The sequence below is a fragment of the Barbus barbus genome (genome assembly GCF_936440315.1).
Source record: "Barbus barbus genome assembly, chromosome: 6".
NCBI classification, from domain to species: Eukaryota; Metazoa; Chordata; class Actinopteri; order Cypriniformes; family Cyprinidae; genus Barbus; species Barbus barbus.
In genome coordinates, this window is record NC_136734.1 from 3,921,488 (window position 1) to 3,941,608 (window position 20,121).

General features: G+C 37.8%; 1 protein-coding gene across 2 annotated transcripts; it reads left to right on the forward strand.

Moving 5' to 3' along the window:
* The first annotated feature begins 1,723 nt into the window (after positions 1-1,723).
* LOC306871300 (uncharacterized protein) lies at positions 1,724-19,209 on the forward strand. Of its 2 annotated transcripts, XM_079419114.1 has the most exons (17): positions 1,724-1,778; positions 1,878-2,080; positions 9,108-9,204; positions 9,335-9,888; positions 10,029-10,124; positions 11,132-11,365; positions 11,443-11,581; positions 11,708-11,734; positions 14,405-14,526; positions 14,601-14,798; positions 16,061-16,173; positions 16,365-16,476; positions 17,235-17,366; positions 17,625-17,731; positions 18,043-18,160; positions 18,272-18,326; positions 18,497-19,209. In XM_079419114.1, exons 3-17 carry the CDS (start codon positions 9,135-9,137, stop codon positions 18,601-18,603), a joined length of 2,184 nt encoding a protein of 727 aa, XP_079275240.1. In that variant the 5' UTR covers positions 1,724-1,778; positions 1,878-2,080; positions 9,108-9,134; the 3' UTR covers positions 18,604-19,209. The 2 variants fall into 2 exon arrangements, with proteins under 2 accessions (XP_079275240.1, XP_079275241.1); XM_079419115.1 differs by having other exon boundaries at positions 1,724-2,080; positions 14,667-14,798.
* The last annotated feature ends 912 nt before the right edge of the window (positions 19,210-20,121 follow it).

Below are 20,121 nucleotides of genomic sequence, written 5' to 3' on the forward strand. Positions count from 1 at the left end.
AAGAGGTACAGAGAATGGATCAGTTTTTATAGGGAAAGACAGCCTAGTTAAATGTTTAGCCATGTCACCTCTGATTTTTTAACTAATCAATCATGTTAACAACTTTACAGCACTTGTTGTGAATTTCACTGACTCTGTAGTAGGGTCGCTTTGTGAAAACATCTAAATGGTTAATTATAGATCTAGTAAGACAGAAACTGACCTGTTCCCCTATGGAGAGAGAATTGTGTCTTTATTACATGCGCGAAAATAAATGATCCGAGAGAAAAAAAAAAAGTTTGAGAGAAAAAGTTATCACACTGATAGCAAAAAAGCATTTCATGAGAGAAAAAAAAATATTTGAGAGAAAAGGTTTTCATACCAATAGCAAAAAATAATAATATTTGAGACTAAAAAAAGTTTTGAGAGAAACACTTTTTTTTTTTTGAGAAAATGATTTCACACTGATAGCAAAAAATATATATTTGAGAGTTTTTTTCAAAGTATTTTGAGAGAGATTTTATTTCTCAGAAATAATGAAAAAAAATTCAAATGTATATTTTTTTATGTTCTATGAGAAAATACTTTCTCTCAAAACTTTTTTTAGTCTCAAATATTATTATTTTTTGCTATTGGTATGAAAACCTTTTCTCTCAAATATTTTTTTTTCTCTCATGAAATGCTTTTTTGCTATCAGTGTGATAACTTTTTCTCTCAAACTTTTTTTTTTCTCTCGGATCATTTATTTTCACGCATGTAATAAAGACACAATTCTCTCTCCATATTCCCCACTCATATTGGTCTAAAAAGGTAAAGAGGTGTTTCAGGTCTCGGGAGAGTAGTGTAAATTGACCAACAGCGCCATCTGCTGTTTTGGAAAAGAAAGTTGCTCATGTGAGAAAATCAGCCTGCACTCGTGTGAGAAAATCAGCCTGTCGCATTTGTGAGAAAATCAAGCCAAGTTTCCTCATAAAAAGGCAAATGAGTCTCACAGTTTAACACACAATACATATATTTGTCCATACCTCTGCATTTTCTCTCAAATAGAGTTTTGTATTTGAAAATCACTTTGCGTTTGTTTGAAAGTCGAGTTTTTCTTTGCAAAGCAGATTGTGTTTATTTGCAAAACACTGGATTTGTTTGATAAATATTGGCACAAAAATCACTCCATACATTATGTTCTGAAATGTGTACTTCGTAAAATGCGTGCTGTAGTTGAAGCACAAGACAAAGGTAAGCACATTACTGTTGTTGATTGTTATTATTATTATTATTTATTTTTGCTGTCAGATTATCATACAGTATATCAATGAATAACACATTTTTGGCTGTCATGGGTGTGTGCATGAACGAGAGTAAATGCCAGCTAATTTATTGCGTTCTGATCACTTTATTGTGCACTTTTTGCTAAAAAAAAAGAATTATTCTTACTGTGGACATTGAAAATGATCCATGTGTTTTTCCGAGGGTTAAAGTCATCGGTTAATTTCTTGATTGCCACTTTGAAAAGATTTTTGGACATTTTAATTTTCTGTCTCCCTTTAACGCATTTGCCCTGTTTGATCCATATTCCTGTGAAATTGATTTATTTTATTTTGTCATTATTTTATTGGAGATAAAAATGGTTCTTATCAACCTTTATTGACGTAAAATTAAAACATAAGATAAAGTTCTATCACATTATTTTGGCAGTTAAAATTTTGGGCTGGTTTTTGTTGAAGTGGGCGGGTTTTGGTGATCTTTTGGGCTGGAAATCGTCAACGCGATCTGGCAACACTGTACGAGATGTGAAAAGAGCGGTATATACACCCAGACATGTCTACACTTTGTTGTATATATTAAGCAATGTTATTACGTGTATAGGAGAAAAAGTTAACCTAAAGTATCGATCTTGTCAGGCTAGTATCGATACCAATACCATCGATACTATCGATATTAGGATCGATACGTCCACCCCTACAAGGTTCATCAAAGTCCCTTCGAGGAAATTCTGTTCCTCGCCCGTATGAAATGGGCATTTACTGATTATTTTATAATTTACGAGGGTGTTTATTATTGAGTCGTGCAAAGACCCTCTGGTGGATACATCTGATACTAAGAGGTAAGTGATAGAAATATAAAAGAGATTGTCCTGAACAGTTTCTAGAGGAAGTGACCTGGTTTAGTTATGTCAAAATAAGATAAGTTGAACAAAACCAGGTTTAAGCATGTCAGCTACTTTGGTTGTCTACTAGACTGAAATGTATTAGAATTATATTAATATGTGTTTGATTTGGTGATGATCATATTTGACGTTTCTGTCACAAGACGTGATTACTAGTAGTTATTTTAAAGAAAAGAAAGTGAAAGTAAATTAACCTGCAGACAGACTGAAGACAAGTGAAGTGACATTCAGTGAAGCTAGCCTGCTACTGCAAGATTATACTTTATATTATACTTGGTAAATTAAATTATACTTGGTTTTACAACATCTGTATATGTATCAGTGTTTATTTCATGGAAGTATATGTTTGTGGGAAATTAATTAATTTCTTTTAATCTAAAGAGCAGTTAAGATTCACTTAAGACAAAGGGATTTAATGAGTCGCTCATTGTTTCTCAAGAAATGTTCCCCCACAAAATAGAGATGAAACAATATTAATATAAATAATAATGTAGATATCAATTGATTAAAATAGACGAATTGATTTGATTCTAATATGAAGTTTAAAAAGAAACAATATATTAAGATCACTTTGACTTCATTTTTAGTTAAAAAATATTTAATTTAAATTTAAAAGATCAAATTGGCTTAGCGGGTTGATTCTTATCAAGCGTAACGAGGCGAGTTTAAGAACCCAAGTGCAGCTTTATTCCAAAAGTAATCCAAAATACAAACAGACTTGACTTGGCTTGAACAGACTTGACTTGGCTTGGCATGAACAGACTTGACTTGGCTTGGCATGAACAGACTTGAACAGACTTGACTTGGCTTGGCATGAACAGACTTGAACAGACTTGACTTGGCTTGGCATGAACAGACTTGAACAGACTTGACTTGGCTTGGCATGAACAGACTTGAACAGACTTGACTTGGCTTGAGCAGACTTGACTTGACTTGGCTTGAGCGGACTTGACTTGACTTGGCTTGAGCGGACTTGACTTGACTTGGCTTGAGCGGACTTGACTTGACTTGGCTTGAGCGGACTTGACTTGACTTGGCTTGAGCGGACTTGACTTGACTTGGCTTGAGCGGACTTGACTTGACTTGGCTTGAGCGGACTTGACTTGACTTGGCTTGAGCGGACTTGACTTGACTTGGCTTGAGCGGACTTGACTTGACTTGGCTTGAGCGGACTTGACTTGACTTGGCTTGAGCGGACTTGACTTGACTTGGCTTGAGCGGACTTGACTTGACTTGGCTTGAGCGGACTTGACTTGGCTTGAGCGGACTTGACTTGGCTTGAGCGGACTTGACTTGACTTGGCTTGAGCGGACTTGACTTGACTTGGCTTGAGCGGACTTGACTTGACATGGCTTGAGCAGACTTGACTTGACATGGCTTGAGCAGACTTGACTTGACTTGGCTTGAGCAGACTTGACTTGACTTGGCTTGAGCAGACTTGACTTGGCTTGAGCAGACTTGACTTGGCTTGACCAGACTTGACTTGGCTTGACCAGACTTGACTTGGCTTGAACAGACTTGACTTGGCTTGAACAGACTTGACTTGGCTTGAACAGACTTGACTTGGCATGAACAGACTTGACTTGGCATGAACAGTCTTGACTCACCGACAGAAAGTTACAGCATCAATATTCAACTGGAGACAATAGGCTTGTTCGAGATGAACTACACTAACCTGCCACCGGCTGGAGACTTCAAGTCAGACACTTTCTGCTCCCGGTAGTGACGCTCGCACAGTGTTTCCATACTCTTATCACAGATAAAGTGAATTAAATGCAATATTTGTCAAATACACAGAAACATTTTTATGAGCAATAGAAACACTTTTTATACTGCTTAATACAGCGCCATCTGTTCATGAATAAAGTTAAACTTAAACATACTATTTAAACACCAATAAAGTGGGGGTATATAAGCTTTTATCAGTGTTTTTGATAAAAATGACTCAAGATAACAGTGCTACGTACACTAAAAAAGCTTTTACTGTTATAAAAACACAGATTTGTAAGCATCATTGGAATTGAATTGTTAGAATAAACATGCAACACACCTCTTGCTTGTCATCACAGAATCTGACCCATGACAATAAAGTGTGTCGTCATCAAGGCTCTCGCAGCCGATTTTGAGCAACTGCAGCACCTGATCTCGGCGGCTGGTCTCGTTTTGCTCTCGCGGTACTTTGATGGCACATGTGATCGTAAGGCGACTGCAGCGCCTATCAAAGTTGGACAAATGTTCTAACCAGAATGCATTGCTTTTGTCAGGTGGCAGCCGATCTTTGCGGCGCCGCATGAAGTCGAACAAGCCTTATGGCAACATTAGGGCTATTTAGATCAAACAATAAAGGTCACATGACAAGAACCAACCAATGAGAACATGACACATGAGCCAAAGAACCAATAGCAGGATAACATGAGGGCAAAGGAATCACCGTGACTGAACTCCAAAATAAAAGATATGAACATGAAACAAAAGCCATGTTACATACCCCCCCTCTCTAAGGGCGGCTCCAGACGTCCTAACCACCCAGAACAAAACCTAAAAATCCAGGAGGGTGGTAGAGCAGAAGCGGAACAGGGAGGAGGGATGGAGGGCCAGGCCCATGCAGAGGAACAGGATCAGAATCGCAGAACAGTGGTGGGCCTGGGCCGTGGAGCAGAGGGCAAGACCATGGGCCATGGTGCAGTAGTGGACCTGGACCATGGGGCTAGTGTTGTCACGGTACCAAAATTTCAGTATTCGGTACCGATACCAGTGAAAAGCCACGGTTCTCGGTACCAATTTCGGTACCAAAGCAAAACACAAAAACATGCTAATTAAAAAAAACATACTGTTTTTATTAATAAAGTCAAACAAAAATAAAATGTACAAAAATCAATGCCATTCTTTATATTTATTTAAAATTGTTTCAAGTTTTTTCGCAAGTAATAAAGTATGAAAAACAGTATACAAGTTTCACCCAAATTTAATTTCTTTTAATTTATGAAATTTAAACATTTTATTTTGTTAAAATTAAAATATGGAAGAAATATTGTGTGATTATTTCTTTAAAAATAAAGATTTATTAATGTTTTTCAACAGTAGTGATAGTACCACATACATTCTACTAAATAATAGTAATATATTTCTGGCACAATGTCTTTAAGATAAACTTTTATTTTGACGGGTTGCCTTGAATACCTTTACATTTCTGTGTGCATGTGTAGCTATATCACGTTCATGTTTATTTGTATAGCGCTTTTTACGGTACAAATTGTTGCAAAGCAGCTCTACAGGAAATTAAGTTTCCACAATATATTTATATACTGCAGAACCTTAATCTATTTAACTTATCAACATATTACCCAAGCTAAAGAATAATATTAATGTACATTTGATCAGATATAACTGCAGTACAAGATTATAAAATGCATTATGTGAATGCTTGGCTAAAGAGATGTGTCTTTAATCTAGATTTAAACAGAGAGTGTGTCTGAACACCAAACGTTATCAGGAAGGCTATTCCAGAGTTTGGGAGCCAAATGTGAAAAACCTCTACCTCCTTTAGTGGACTTTGCTATACTAGGTACTACTAAAAGTCCAGGGTTTTGTGACCTTAGGGAGTGGGTTGGATTGTAGCGTGGTAGAAGATGAGTTAGGTACGCAGGAGCTAAACCATTTAGGGCCTTATAGGCAAGTAAAAATGTTCTGTAAATGATACGGAACTTAATTGGTAGCCAGTGCAGAGACTGTAAAATTGGGATAATATGATCATATTTTCATGACCTGGTAAGAACACTTGCCGCTGCATTTTGGACTATCTGTAGCTTGTTTATTGAAGATGCAGGACAACCACCTAGCAGTGCATTACAATAGTCCAGTCTAGAGGTCATGAATGCATGAACTAGCTTTTCTGCATCAGAAACAGGTAGCATGTTTCGAAGCTTGGCAGTGTTTCTAAGATGGAAGAATGCTGTTTTTGTAACATGGGAAATATGATTTTCAAAGGACAAGTTGCTGTCTATTATAACACCCAGATGTTTGACTTTAGAGGATGTAACAGTACATCTGTCTAGTTGCAAATTGTAATCCAAGAGATTCTGTGTACTGTTTTTTGGTCCAATAAGTAATATTTCTGTCTTATCTGAATTTAATAGGAGGAAATTATTGGTCACCCAATCTTTTACTTTTTTACACAATCTATTAGCTTAGATAGTTTAGAAGATTCATCTGGTCTTGTTGAGATATATAGTTGAGTGTCATCAGCATAACAATGAAAACTAATCCCATATTTTCTAATAATATTACCAAGGGGCAACATGTATATTGAAAATAGCAGAGGACCTAGGACAGATCCTTGTGGTACTCCATACTTTACTGGTGATAATTGAGATGACTCCCCATTTAAATGAACAAAGTGGTAGCGATCGGACAGGTAGGATCTAAACCATCTTAAAGCCTGCCCTTGAATACCAGTATAGTTTTGTAATCGATCTATGAGTGTGTCATGGTCTATAGTGTCGAACGCAGCACTAAGATCAAGTAATACTAGCAATGAGATGCAGCCTTGGTCTGAAGCAAGAAGCAAGTAATTTGTAATTTTAACAAGTGCAGTTTCTGTGCTATGGTGAGGCCTGAACTGGGGCAGACTCGTTAACAGGAGAGACCTCTAGAGCAGGGGTTTTCAACCTTTTAGGACATGCGCCCCCCCAAGTTTGTCTAATTTCACTCGCGCCCCCCCCCCCCCCCCCCCCCCAACACCAACACCGCCTCCAACATCATTCACATATTGTTTGCTGCATTTCCAGTGCGTAGCATTAAGAAACATACACATATAACCAGCTTACCTGATTCAGTGTGATGGCTGAGCCCGTTTCTGAGATAACAACATGCCAATGGTTGGATTTCTGACATGACTAACCGTAAATTATTTTACACCATTCTCACTGTCGCCTAACAGCGGGAGTCTGATTGCCCCCTAGCGGATGGCTGAAGATTTGAAAGCTCGTATTCGTAAATTTTCAAGGCAATGTCTCTGAATTAATTGATGCTCGCGCCCCCCTTGACAGGTGCTGGCGCCCCCCTGGGGGGGGCGCGCCCCACAGGTTGAAAACCCCTGCTCTAGAGTGTAGTGAGCAGCCCAAACATTCAGGATAGCTACTGCCATAACAGGAAGTATTGAGGATAGGGGAACAGTCTCTGTGAGGGCCCGTGGTGAGGCCCTGGGGATGCCAGCTGCTCACACTGACATCAGTGGTGGGTCAAAAAAAATCCCCCCAAAAAATCCCTAGGCGAAACTTGCATGGTATCTGTGGCATGACGAGACTCTGGCATAGCAACTGTGGCGTTACAAGGCACAGGCGTGGCGAGATTCAGGCATGGTGGCCATCTTGGCCATTTACTCAGGCGTGGCGGCCATCTTGCGACAAGGCTCTTGAGTGGCAGCCAGTGAAGTGTGAAGAGTCTTTTCAGTGGCCGGCATGACGTGAGCAGCCTTGGCTTGGCAGACGTGACGTGAAGGCGCTTTGGCCTAGCAGACGTGACGTAAGCAGGCACTGGAGTAGCAGACGTGACGTGAGCAGGCACTGGAGTAGCTGGCTTGGCAGGCATGACATGAGCAGGCCCTGGATTAGCAGACATGACATGAGCAGTCTTTGGTTTGGCAGCCATGATGTAAGCAGGCTTTGGCTTGGAAGGCATGATGTGAACAGGCGCTGGCTTGGCAGGTATGATGTGAGCAGGCCCTGGAGTAGCAGACATGACGTGAGCAGGCTTTGGCTTGGCAGGCATGATGTGAGCAGGCCTTGGTTTGGCAGGCATGACGTGAGCAGCCCCTGGAGTAGCAGGCATGACGTGAGCAGGCCTTGGCGTAGCAGACATGACGTGAGCAGGCTTTGGCTTGGCAGGCATGACGTGAGCAGCCCCTGGAGTAGCAGGCATGACGTAAGCAGGCCTTGGCGTAGCAGACATGACGTGAGCAGGCTTTGGCTTGGCAGGCATGATGTGAGCAGGGTCTGGCGTAGCAGACATGATATGAAGAGGCTTTGGTGTAGCAGATGTGACGTGAATAATTCTAGACATGATGTGCAAATACTCTGGTTTGGCGGATACTGGAGGATAGCCGGGTTCCTCATCAGCAATCTCTACAGTAAATGGTGAACCAGCCAGCAACAAAGCAAAGTCAATATATCGGGCAAGAGTCCAGTGAGGTGTATTATGTGGCATTAAACATGATATGTTTTTATCCAAACCAAAACGAAAAATGTCGTTCAGGAAAGTGTCATTGAAATCTACCTTGTAGTATAGTTCACAGAACTCAGCCACGTAATCCTCAATGGAGTGATTACCTTGACGGAGGCGAACTAGGCGATCTGCTGGGTTTATAGCTGGGGTCGAGTATTCTGTAGTCTTGCGTAGGGGTCGAGTATTCTGTATTCCAGACCTTCAGCAGTCTCCCGGAAATCCTGTATAATTCAACCAATCCGATCACGACTTCGAAACTCCTGAAGTGTTTCCACATTTGTGTGCCATATGCATCAGACGTTCAACCAGCGGTCCGTGGGTGTGACGTCTGAGGCTGAGACTAAGTATCCTGTAACGAGCAGTCCACTGAAGGCGAGTTTAAGAACCCAAGTGCAGCTTTATACCAAAAGTAATCCAAAATACAAACATAATCCAAACAGAGACTTGATTTGGCATGAACAGACTTGAACAGACAGAAGGTTACAGCATTAACACTCGACCGGAGACGATGGCAACATGAGGGCTATTTAGATCAAACAATATAAGTCATGTGACAAGACAACCAATGAGAACATGACACATGAACCAATAGCAGGATAACATGAGGGAAAGGGAATCACATGACTGAACAAGGACCGTGACTAAACTCCAAAATAAAAGACATGAACATGAAACAAAACCCATGTTACATTAATCCATTACTCATAGTTTATACTGTGAAATACTTTAATTTTTTGTAAAGGAAAAGGCTTTCAAGAAGGAAAGAGCAATGGCAGAATCATCACCAACATCAGCAAAAAGAAGCGAAACCAGGAAAAAAAGTCTAACTGAACCTTCATGTAAGTCAATAAAAAGACACTTATTTTATTTTGTAATTAAGTAGGCATAGGCACAATTTAAATTTGTACATAACAGTGTGTCCAAAATTAAGACTAGTATTGTAGTTGTGTGCATAATTTCTCTTTCCAGTCATGTCATCCTCCAGTGGTCCACTGACTGAGGAGCTTCAGTGCTCTATATGTCTGAATGTGTTCACTGATCCAGTCAGCACTCCATGTGGACACAACTTCTGCAAGACCTGTCTGAATAAGTGCAGGGACAACTGCCAGGCCTGCAGCTGTCCATACTTTAAAGAAACATTCAGCCAAAGCCCAGATCTCAAGATTAATACCACACTCAGAGAAGTTGTAGATCACTATAAAAAGAAAACGCCCAATAAAAAACCTGAAGTTTTGTGTGACATCTGTGAGGAAAGAAAGTTGAAAGCCCTAAAGTCATGTGTGGTGTGTCAGAGCTCTTACTGTGAAACTCATCTGGAGCGTCATTTGAGAGCGGCAGGTTTAAAGAAACACAAACTGATGGAGCCTGTGAGTAATCTGGAGGACTATATATGTCAGACACATGAGAGACCTTTGGAGCTGTTTTGTAGAGATGATCAGACATGTCTGTGTCCGATGTGTGCTCTGACAGACCACAAGAACCACAAGACTGTTCCTCTAGAAGAGGAGAGTGAAGAGAAGAAGGTAGAAGTTACTAACAAAACTTTTAAAATGCTATCATATCATGAAGAATCAAATTTTCTTTGATATTGTAAAAAAGAGTTGTGAAAACATATTGTGGGTCAGAAGACAGTAAATCTCTGTTATGGTAAATGTGTCTGTAGACTCAACTGATGAAAACACAGAAACATGTGCAACAGATGATTCGGGAGAGAATCAAGAAGATTCAAGACATCAAACTCTCATCAAAAGTTAGAAAGGTGAGTCTAAAATTATTTAATTACACTTATATATGAATATAAGCATGCATATCACCATGTTGCCCGAAGCTAAGCAGGGTTGAGCCTGGTCAGTACCAGGATGGGAGACTCCTGGGAAAAACTAGGTTGCTGCTGGAAGAGGTGTTAGTGAGGGCAGAAGGGGGTGCTCACCCTGTGGTCTGTGTGGGTCCTCCTAATGCCCCAGTATAGTGATGGGGACAGTATACTGTAAAAAGCTCCATCCTTCGGATGAGACGTTAAACCGAGGTCCTGACTCTCTGTGGTCATTAAAAATCCCAGGATGTCCTTAAAGAGTAGGGGTGTTACCTCGGCATCCTGGCCAAATTCGCCCATTGGCCTCTGTCCATCATCATGGCCTCCTAATCATCCCCATATACTGATTGGCTTCATCACTCTATCTCCTCTCCACCAATAAGCTGGTGTGTTGTGGGCGTTCTGGTGCAATATGGCTGGTTGAGGAGATTCCCCCCTTCCATGTAAACGCGCTTTAAGTACCCATAATGAGTTATTATTATTATTAAATTATTATATAGTACATAATTTAGTTCAGGTCCTCAAAGAGTCTACAGAGACTTACAATGACTCTTTCTGTAGGTTACATCGTTATGCCAATATGTGGCGACAAGTGACTGTCTTTAGTAAGACACTGCTTTTGATTCATTTGCTCAGCCGATTTGTTCAAAAACACTGATTCATTCAGGAACGAATCTCTACTACAGTGTGTTGTGGCTTTGTTTGAAACTCTTTTCCTTGGTCAGAGCAAATACAAAGTAAATGGAAACAATTTCTTTAAAATGTAAGTTATTTAATATTAACATCTTTGAATTGTTGTTTAAAAGCAGTATTACAATTGTAATCATGAAATTTAACACTTCAGTTGAGGGATTTTGAAAAACCTCAAATAACACTGAAGTATGAGCAATAGTAACACTGATTCTTGCCTTATCAAACACCACTAATAATTTGCTGATTGACTGGTTGAGCAGAGAAACACAGAGATAGAGAAAACAGCCTCTGCTGAGCTCTTCACTGATCTCATCCGCTCCATTGAGAGATGTCAGACTGAACTGCTGGAGATGATGGAGGAGCAGCAGAAAGCAGCAGAGAAACGGGAGGAAGAGCTCATTGAAGAGCTCGAGCAGGAGATCTCTGAGCTAAAGATGAGAAACACTGAGCTGGAGCAGCTCTCACACACTAAAGACCACCTCCACCTCCTACAGGTCAGTCAACATCTCTCTGATCAGTGCCGTATATAACACTCCTCATGCTGAGGGATATTTCCTCTCTCCTGCTGTAGATTTACTCATCCCTGTGCAGCCCTACAAACACCAGGAACTGGTCTGAGATCAGTATAAAGACTTGTGTGGATCTGGAGACTCTGAGGAGAGCTCTGACTCAACTGCAGCACACTCTAGATGAGAAACTCACAAAAACTGGTACAACAATATCAAATACACCATACACATACAGTACATACATTTATCATTTTTAATATCATTAACGAAGAATGAGTCTCAAAGATCTTGTTTTAAACCTTCTTTTATTGTTGTGTGTCTCTACAGAGCTGAAGAGGATGCAGCAGTATGCAGGTACAGTGAGCATTCAGCGTGGCACTTTTCTCACGCTCTCACGCCACACATCCATTTTCTCACGCAATCAAAAACACCCTCAGTTAAAACTATAATAATAAACAATTTTGGTAAAGGCTCCTGTGCGTATTTGTGTTTGCGCTCTGGAGAGCGTCAAGATTCTTGTTTTCGTGTTTTCGTAGCGCTAAGCAGTGCAGACAATCACAGTCATATATGTTGATTTCTTGAACACCTGTGATTGGCCATTGCATTCACTAACCTCTGAGCGGCTGACTTTTTTTTCCCGCACACTTGCGAATCGTCTCTTTGTAACACGATGAAAATAAGAGATTCATTAATTATAAAGGAACTTTCTGGGATTAAGTGACACCTTTTTAGTGATTTTAAAAGAATTGCTATTTGCGGACATTCTAATCCATTCAGAATTTGAGTAAAAGTTTTGTTGCTGCTAACGGCCATATATACCCTGTACAAGCAGCAAAGTTTCAAGAGTGACAGTTTAAATAAATGCAGGATTAATTTTCGGATGGGAGAAGAATATAATTTCTCAAATAGATGTTCAAGCTATGCAGACTAACAGATTAATAGAAAAATATTTGAAATATAATACTTATGAATAATTTATAAATGTAATGACTATCTTGCAATTCTTTGTACATTGCTATTCTTGTAGTGAGAAAAGTTGCAGCACTGCAACAGTTATTTTTCCATAATTTTGTATAAAAAAACAGTAGGGTAAAATGAGCCATTTTTTACTAATGTGGTCCTCAAGATAAGGGGATAGTATCTAAAGTAATTTCAGGATGTTTCCTATCATTTTAAATCTATCATTCACAATGCATCTATGACAAAGGGTTTTAAAAATATGGCTTCTTATAAAAAAGTGTTTCTGTGGCTCAAATTGCCCCAGGGTGGGTAATTGACCCAAGTCAGTGGGTAAGATCATATGAGTGCTTTACCAACTGAGTTTAAACTGACCATCTCATTGAATCTAATTAAAACCCATGTGAAATGTTAAGATAATTTACCTCTTTTAAAAACTAATTTAATAATGAAATTTGCTTTTCATATTTTGTTTCTTAAAACATAAATCCAACTAAATTAAGTTTAAATTCAGTCTTTAGTTGTTTGCATTTATGAAACAATGTGTTGAACACCAAAGTTGTAATCTTCCCAAAAACAGACTAAACAGAGAGTTTAAGTAAAAATTTAATTAAAAAACTGAATTAGAATGAAGGAATAAATGTCACTGAAACTAATAAACATTTTAGTCAAAAGATTCTTGGCATGGTAGCTTTTCTGCAATGTTGAACCTGCCATTTGGGACTGATTTAGTTTATCATATACAGTCGTGGTCAGAATTATTGGCACCCTTGGTAAATATGATCAAAGAAGGCTGTGGAAATTAATCTGCATAGTTAATCCTTTTGATCTTTTATTTTAAAAAATCACAAAAATCTAACCTTTCATTGGAGAATAAGAATTTAAAATGGGAGGAAATATCCTTATGAAATAAATGTTTTTCTCTAATACACATTGGCCACAATTAACGGCACCCGTTTATTCAATACTTTTTGAAACCTCCATTTGCCGTTTAACAGCTCTAAATTTTCTCCTATAATGCCTGATGAGGTTAGAGAACACCTGACAAGGGATCAGGGACCATTCCTTCATCCAGAATCACTCCAGATCCTTCAGATTCCCAGCTCCATGTTGGTGCTTCTTCTCTTCAGTTCACCTCACTCATTTTCTACAGGGTGCAGGTCAGAGGACTGGAATGGCCACATAGCAGAAGCTTGGTTTTGTGCTCAGTGACCCATTTTTGTGTTGTTTTTGAGGTTTGTGTTTGGATTATTGTCCGGTTAGAAGATCCACACATCATGGCCCATTATAAGTTTTCTAACAGAGTCAGTCACTTATTGATTTTTTATCTGTTGGTATTTGATAGAATCCATGATGCCATGTGTCTAAACAAGATGTCCAGCACCTTCAGCAGAAATATAGGCCCACATTTTAGATATAGTTTGTCATTAGATGGATGGATGGATGCATGAATAAATAGATGGATGATAGATGATAGATATATGGATGTTAAGATGGGTGGATGGGTAGATAGATGCATGAATGCATGGATGGATGGATGCAGAGATGAATGAATGGATGGATGAATAGATTCATGAATAGATAGATGGATAGAGTACAAAGCACATCAACCATTTTAACCATAGTTTCCAGACCACATCTGGCTATTTTAGATGTATTTTGTCATTAGTTGACTTGTGATATTCACTTCTGTTTGATTTGTGATCTTTCGGGTTAAAAGTCTAACACACTTTTGAAGACACATTTGTTGTTGTGTGATAAAGATTATTACAGTATTACTTTTATTGGAATGCATGAAGTAAAGCTGGTTAAATGGTCGCCAGCAGTTACTGGACAAGATTGTAAATTTGGCCAAATCTGTCATGTGACTTGAGTGGAGAAGTCAAGTCATTTTGATGGGTTGCTTCTGTATCTACACTACCTGCTTGTTCTTTATTATTACAGTTTCTCACATTTGAGAATAATAGTAGAGTCATCAAACCTATGAAATAACACAAAATGGGAATTACTGTATACCGACTATAGATGTTTAACATTAATGCCAGTCTTCACTGCTCTGTTGTCCAGAGAGCAGATCCCCCATTCCTTCAGGGCACAATAGAAGCAGTGCTGCAGATGCGCTTGTGAAAACCTCCAAACTGTCTACCGCCACACTTGAGTTTGTCCCAGGATGTTATGCATCATTCCAGGTGAGTCTATCTGGCTCTTTTTTTAACACGCTGTGAATTTACTGTGGTATTAGTCTAATGTTCTCTCATTTTAGGATGATGTATATTATGATGTATCGGAAAGATACTATGCCGAGCCCTCATTGGCTGATTTTGTTCAGGATTTCGTAAGCCATCTGAACTCATCTCCAGGGTCCTTCGAGTCAAAAATCGATTACATCACAGATACGCTGAACGGCTATGTCACTACAGAGGAAATTCTGCGGGAGCTGGTAGAGCTCATCTACGTACAGGTGCGCTTCTGACGAGTCTCTAATAATGCATCTGTGTGGGAACCTTTAAAAATGCAAAGAGAACTTCCTATTTAAAGGAATAGTTCACCTGTCTTTATTCACCCTCATGTTGTTCCAAAACCTGTTTTATTTATTTTTAAATGGAAAACAACGTAACTTTAAAATTACATGATGAGAGTGAGTAAATGACAGAATTTTTGTTTTTGAGTGAACTATATCTTTAAATCACACTGTTAAAACTATTTCAAATACTATATCTTATAATGTACAAGTCACGGTTCTGTGGAGTGAGATCAGGCGTAAGACGAAGAAGACAGTTCAAACACGCCGTTTAATAATCATCCACAGAAGAACAGGTATTCAACATAGTATCCACCACCAAACATCAATACAGGCAATTAATAATCAGCGGGGACTGAACAGAAACGGGGACTACTTATACCAAAGCAAGAGAGGGACTAATGACATAACGAACACAGGTGAACAGAATGAACTAATCAGGGCAACTTTAGGTCAAAGGAAGACAAAGGCAGGAGAACCGGAACATAAAAGTCCATATCTGTGACAGTACATTTATGTTCTGCAATAGTTTAAGAATATATTTGAAAAAAAAAATCTTATTATGTTCTTAAATTCTTACTATCTTATGTGATTATAACACAGCTCTCAGGAATGCAGTCTAATAACCAATATAAATGAATAATTTACTACAGAAATATAAGTGAATATTTTATATCCACCTGATCCTGTATTTATTTATAGCTGTCTAATAAATTATACAATGTACAGTCCATATTATATCCATATATTTATTTTATTCATGAATATTATTATGTATACATATTACTATATTTATTTATTTATTCATTCCTTTATAAGTGGACACACACAAACGTGGATAATCTGAAATATAAATAATGACACAGAAAGCTGAATTCAGCAGCATGAACTGTACTCAAATTATAAATTTGTAACCTAATTATAAAATGTAACCTGAGACGGTCTCTGTAACACCTTGGGTATTATTATATTAAAAAGCCATTTTTATAATTGATGTAATTAATGTTTTTTTTGTTTTTTTTCAAATCATGCATCTGTACTGTATTGATTTTCAAACCAAATAGCAGAACTGAACTTTGCTAAATATTACTGTGGTACCATTTTTAATCCGTGTCTGTACAGCCCTAAACAAAACATAATAAATTTAGCAGTTATTATTAAGATGAATGCAATGAAAGCCATCCCACATTTGTTTTCCACAGTCCACGACTATCCTTAACTTTGCCTACACGGGAGCACGGCTCTGTAACCATCTGTCTCATCACATCCGCCTCAGTCCAGCCAGCGGTAACTTCAGACAGCTGATGCTGAAGAGGTACATTTCAGGTTTAGCAATATGACGCCCAAGTACCCATTTCTGGGAGTTTCCTAAAAGTGGCTTGACATTTGGTTCTTAAAGTCAATAGTTTCTTCCCTTTTCCATGTTAGCCTTTACTTTCAGTTTCATTTAGGCTCATTTTTGTTAGTTTCATTTATCTTTTAACTCCATTCTGTGTGTTTGTGTAGGTGTCGAACTGAGTATGAGCAGAGGGAGCTGGCCGTGAGAGGAGATCCAGACACCCAGAAAAGGTTTCACTCTTATGTGCTGTTTCTGGGGGAGCTTTACCTTAACCTGGAGGTCAGTTCACTTCCAGTGCTTTTCACTTAATACCACAAAATATAACAAATAGGATTATTACATAGCTCTCTGGAATACAGTCTAATAACTAATATAAATCAATATTTATATCCATCTAATCCTATACTTATTTGTTTTGTAAAGCGGTCTAATAAACTAAATAATGTAAAGTAATGTACAGTGTTATTTTTGTGTATTATTTATATATTATGGTTTTCATTGTTATTTTGATATTTTCAGTTTTCATATTAATTTTAGTTCATTTTTTAGTTATAGTTTTGTTGTGTGCGTTTTTAGTTTTTGTTCGTTGTAAATATTACTGTTTAGATTTTATTTATTTATTGATTTTCATTTATTATAAGTTATTATTATACGTTTATTTATTTCCAATTAGTAATTTTAGTGCTTCGACTTCTAATTTTTTTTATTTAGTTATTTATTTATTTAGTTAGTTATTCTTTTATTTCAGATTTATTTAAAATAACAAAAATTGATATTTGATTTCAACGAATTTATAATAACATATATTTTCAGCCAGTCATCATTACAAAATAAACCCAACAGAAGAGCTTGACCTGCTACTTTTGAGCAAATTATGTAATGTTAAAGTCTAAACCAATGAAACCCGTTTATATCTATTCCTTTGTATAATAGAGTATAAATTCTAACATATGTATCTGCTTGAATTCAAATGTCAGAGCTGTATATTTATTCTGTTTCCAAAATATGAGCTACTACAATTCTTAAATTCTTTTCAGTTTCAGATAAAAAGTGGAAAGGACACACCCGGGCGAGCTAATGTCTTACTGGGAGCGCTAAAGGATCTTTTGAACGCATTATTCTCTCACCCAGATGACCCCAACCTAATGTGTGCTGTCAAATTACTCAAGGTTTGAAGTATTCTCTTCTTGCACACTGCAAATCCACTAAATGGTACTGTTTCAGAGCAAATGTCAGAGCAAGTCTGTGGGAGTTATCAAGTGACCTCAGGACTCAACATAAGATCATTAGTGACAGTAGTTCTGACATAAAGACTTTGAAATTGCCCGGCAGCTCAAAGCACTGAAATGAAATGAATCTTCAGATAATAATGCAATGCTACACTGTTGGTGTTGACTAGCATTGTTTTACTGTACTGATTTGACAAGCTGAGTGGTTCCATTCTGGAAGACACATGGAAGGAGAAAGGCCAGTCAGACATGGATGAGGTAATCAAGAGGATTGGAGACATTCTGCTGGATGCCAGATGTAGCCGGTGAGTGAGTCGGGCAACAACTGTTCAATAACTGTTGACTCTTTTTGGAAATGTTCAGGATGCAGTATATCAAGGTAATTATAGATAACTAAAACTATACCTAAAATGGCAAATGGCAAAACACAACAAAATTGCTAAAATGTGAAATTAATATGAAAACAAAATATCACTAAAACTATAATAGTATTCAGTGATACTGAAATACACTGGTACAATGTTTCTGAATATCACTGTCAGAGAGACGGCTCTTATATTGTTGAGCTGTACTGTATCTGTGTTTATTGATGTTTACTGTATGTGTGCGGTTGTAGAGATGTCAAGCAGATGCTGTTGAAACTGGTGGAGGTGCGGTCCAGTAACTGGGGTCGAGTTCACACAGCCGCTGTGAGCAGTGACGCTACACCTGACAATGACCCCAACTACTTTATGGTGCGCAATGCCAAAGAAATCTAATTTATTTAATGAGGTTTGGATTAAAATATGTCATCTGTGGCTGTATTAATGTTTTTAATGTGTTCCTGTCATGGTTTTGTTTCTCAGAATGAACTAAACTTATACACAGCAGATGGGACGCCTTTCACAGCAGCGGATCCTGGTGAGTGTCGGCAGCGACCCACAGACAGACTTGTGTTTTATTAAGCGGGCGAATGTTGCAAAATGTAAACGGAATTGGTTATAATAGTATGACATTTTCTAATCAATCCCCAGCAACTAATCAAACAAGACAATCAGAAAAACTAGAAATTGATTTTCACGATCTTTTAGACCAGGGGCTGCGACGTTACCAGAGTAAGGAGCATAAGAAGAGACAAAAAGAGGAACGACGCAAGAGGGCCAAAGGCAGAGCTGGAAAATCAAAAGATCTGTGTTAAGCTAAAAGAGGTTCTGAAGTTGATGAGAAAACAAGAATCTTTAAACAGAAGAATATGAGAGAGATGATTAACTTGAGTGGGTTTTCTACTGAATTGCAAATGTTAACAAATGGTTTAGAGGTAATGGAACTTCAAACTCTTGTTACAGGAATATAAATGTTAAGATGTTATGTTTCCAGTATGTGCTGTATATGGAGAGCACGAATATGAATTGCTGTGAAGTTATTAATAATATGTTTATGAAGCTTGCATTGCAAAGAAATGGTTGATGTCAAGGAGATGCATTTTGCACTTGTTAAATACATTTGCAGAATGGACCTTCTAATCAAAACACAGTCATGAGGTGTTATTCATATTTGCTATATATGAAGTGTATGGTTTTGGCACCTACATTCGGAATGTATATGTGTGAAATGATGTGCTACAATTTTCCATAGTTTAAAAAAATGATAAGCATGATTGCTAACTAAGAAATGGAGAAGTTGTTATTTTGTATTTGAACTGTTGGCCCTGCGTGTTGAAGACTTCTCGTTTGTTATTTGCTTATGAGTTACTGTATTTTTTTAATAAAACGAAACCATTGTATTGGTGATTCGTTAAACTTTTAAATCAGTCTCTGAGTAATTAATTCTTAACTAGTTATCAGAACCTAAATAAATCCTTACTTCAAGTTTCAAGTGGTCAGAACTTGACTGAATTAGCACGGACACCGGGAACAGAGGGTTGAAGCTACATCTAATATCCATTCAACGGAGAGGTGAGTATAGAATGGTCTATTATGAGCCTATCATGAGAAATATGGATATGATTATTGGGTTTTAATTCCCTGTACCGGTATAAAAATACTACAAAAATCATGATTGGGTTCAAAATCAAAAGAAAATCATAAACTACATTTTAAGGGAAAGAAAGAAAGCTTGTTTTAGGACTATTTAGGCTTGCATTACTTTTTATTTATTTTCATAAAATTAAATGTTTTAACTTATTTATTTTTTCTTCCAGATTTTCATTACCATAACATGTCTGTAATTTGTATTTATTTTGTAATATTATTACTGTATTAACTACTAATCTACTATTTTCTGCTTATCGATCCTCTGTTTTTTCCCCCCACCACAGCATACTTCGAGAAATATCAGGAGATTCTAGACAGAGAAGACTATTTCCCTGATGCATATGAAGAGAATGGAAATGATTCGTAAGTATTCCTCAGAATATCCAAAGTTTTGTTTGCCTGCAAAAACCAGCCAACAGGGGGAGACTGTAATTCATGTGATGAGTTTTAAAGTTAACCTTCTGTATTCAATACAGTATGCAGTATTTATTTATTTATTAATTTATTTAACAGGGACAATGCAGTATAACATTGCTACAATTTCAAGCAGCCGATGCTCCACATATAGGCTTCTAGTCAAAGGCTGATTTGCAGCCCCAGTCCCTGGTTAGGCTTTTTTAACAACAGCAAGACAATAATCACACAAAAAAAAAAAAAAAAAAAAAAATGAATAAATAAAATAA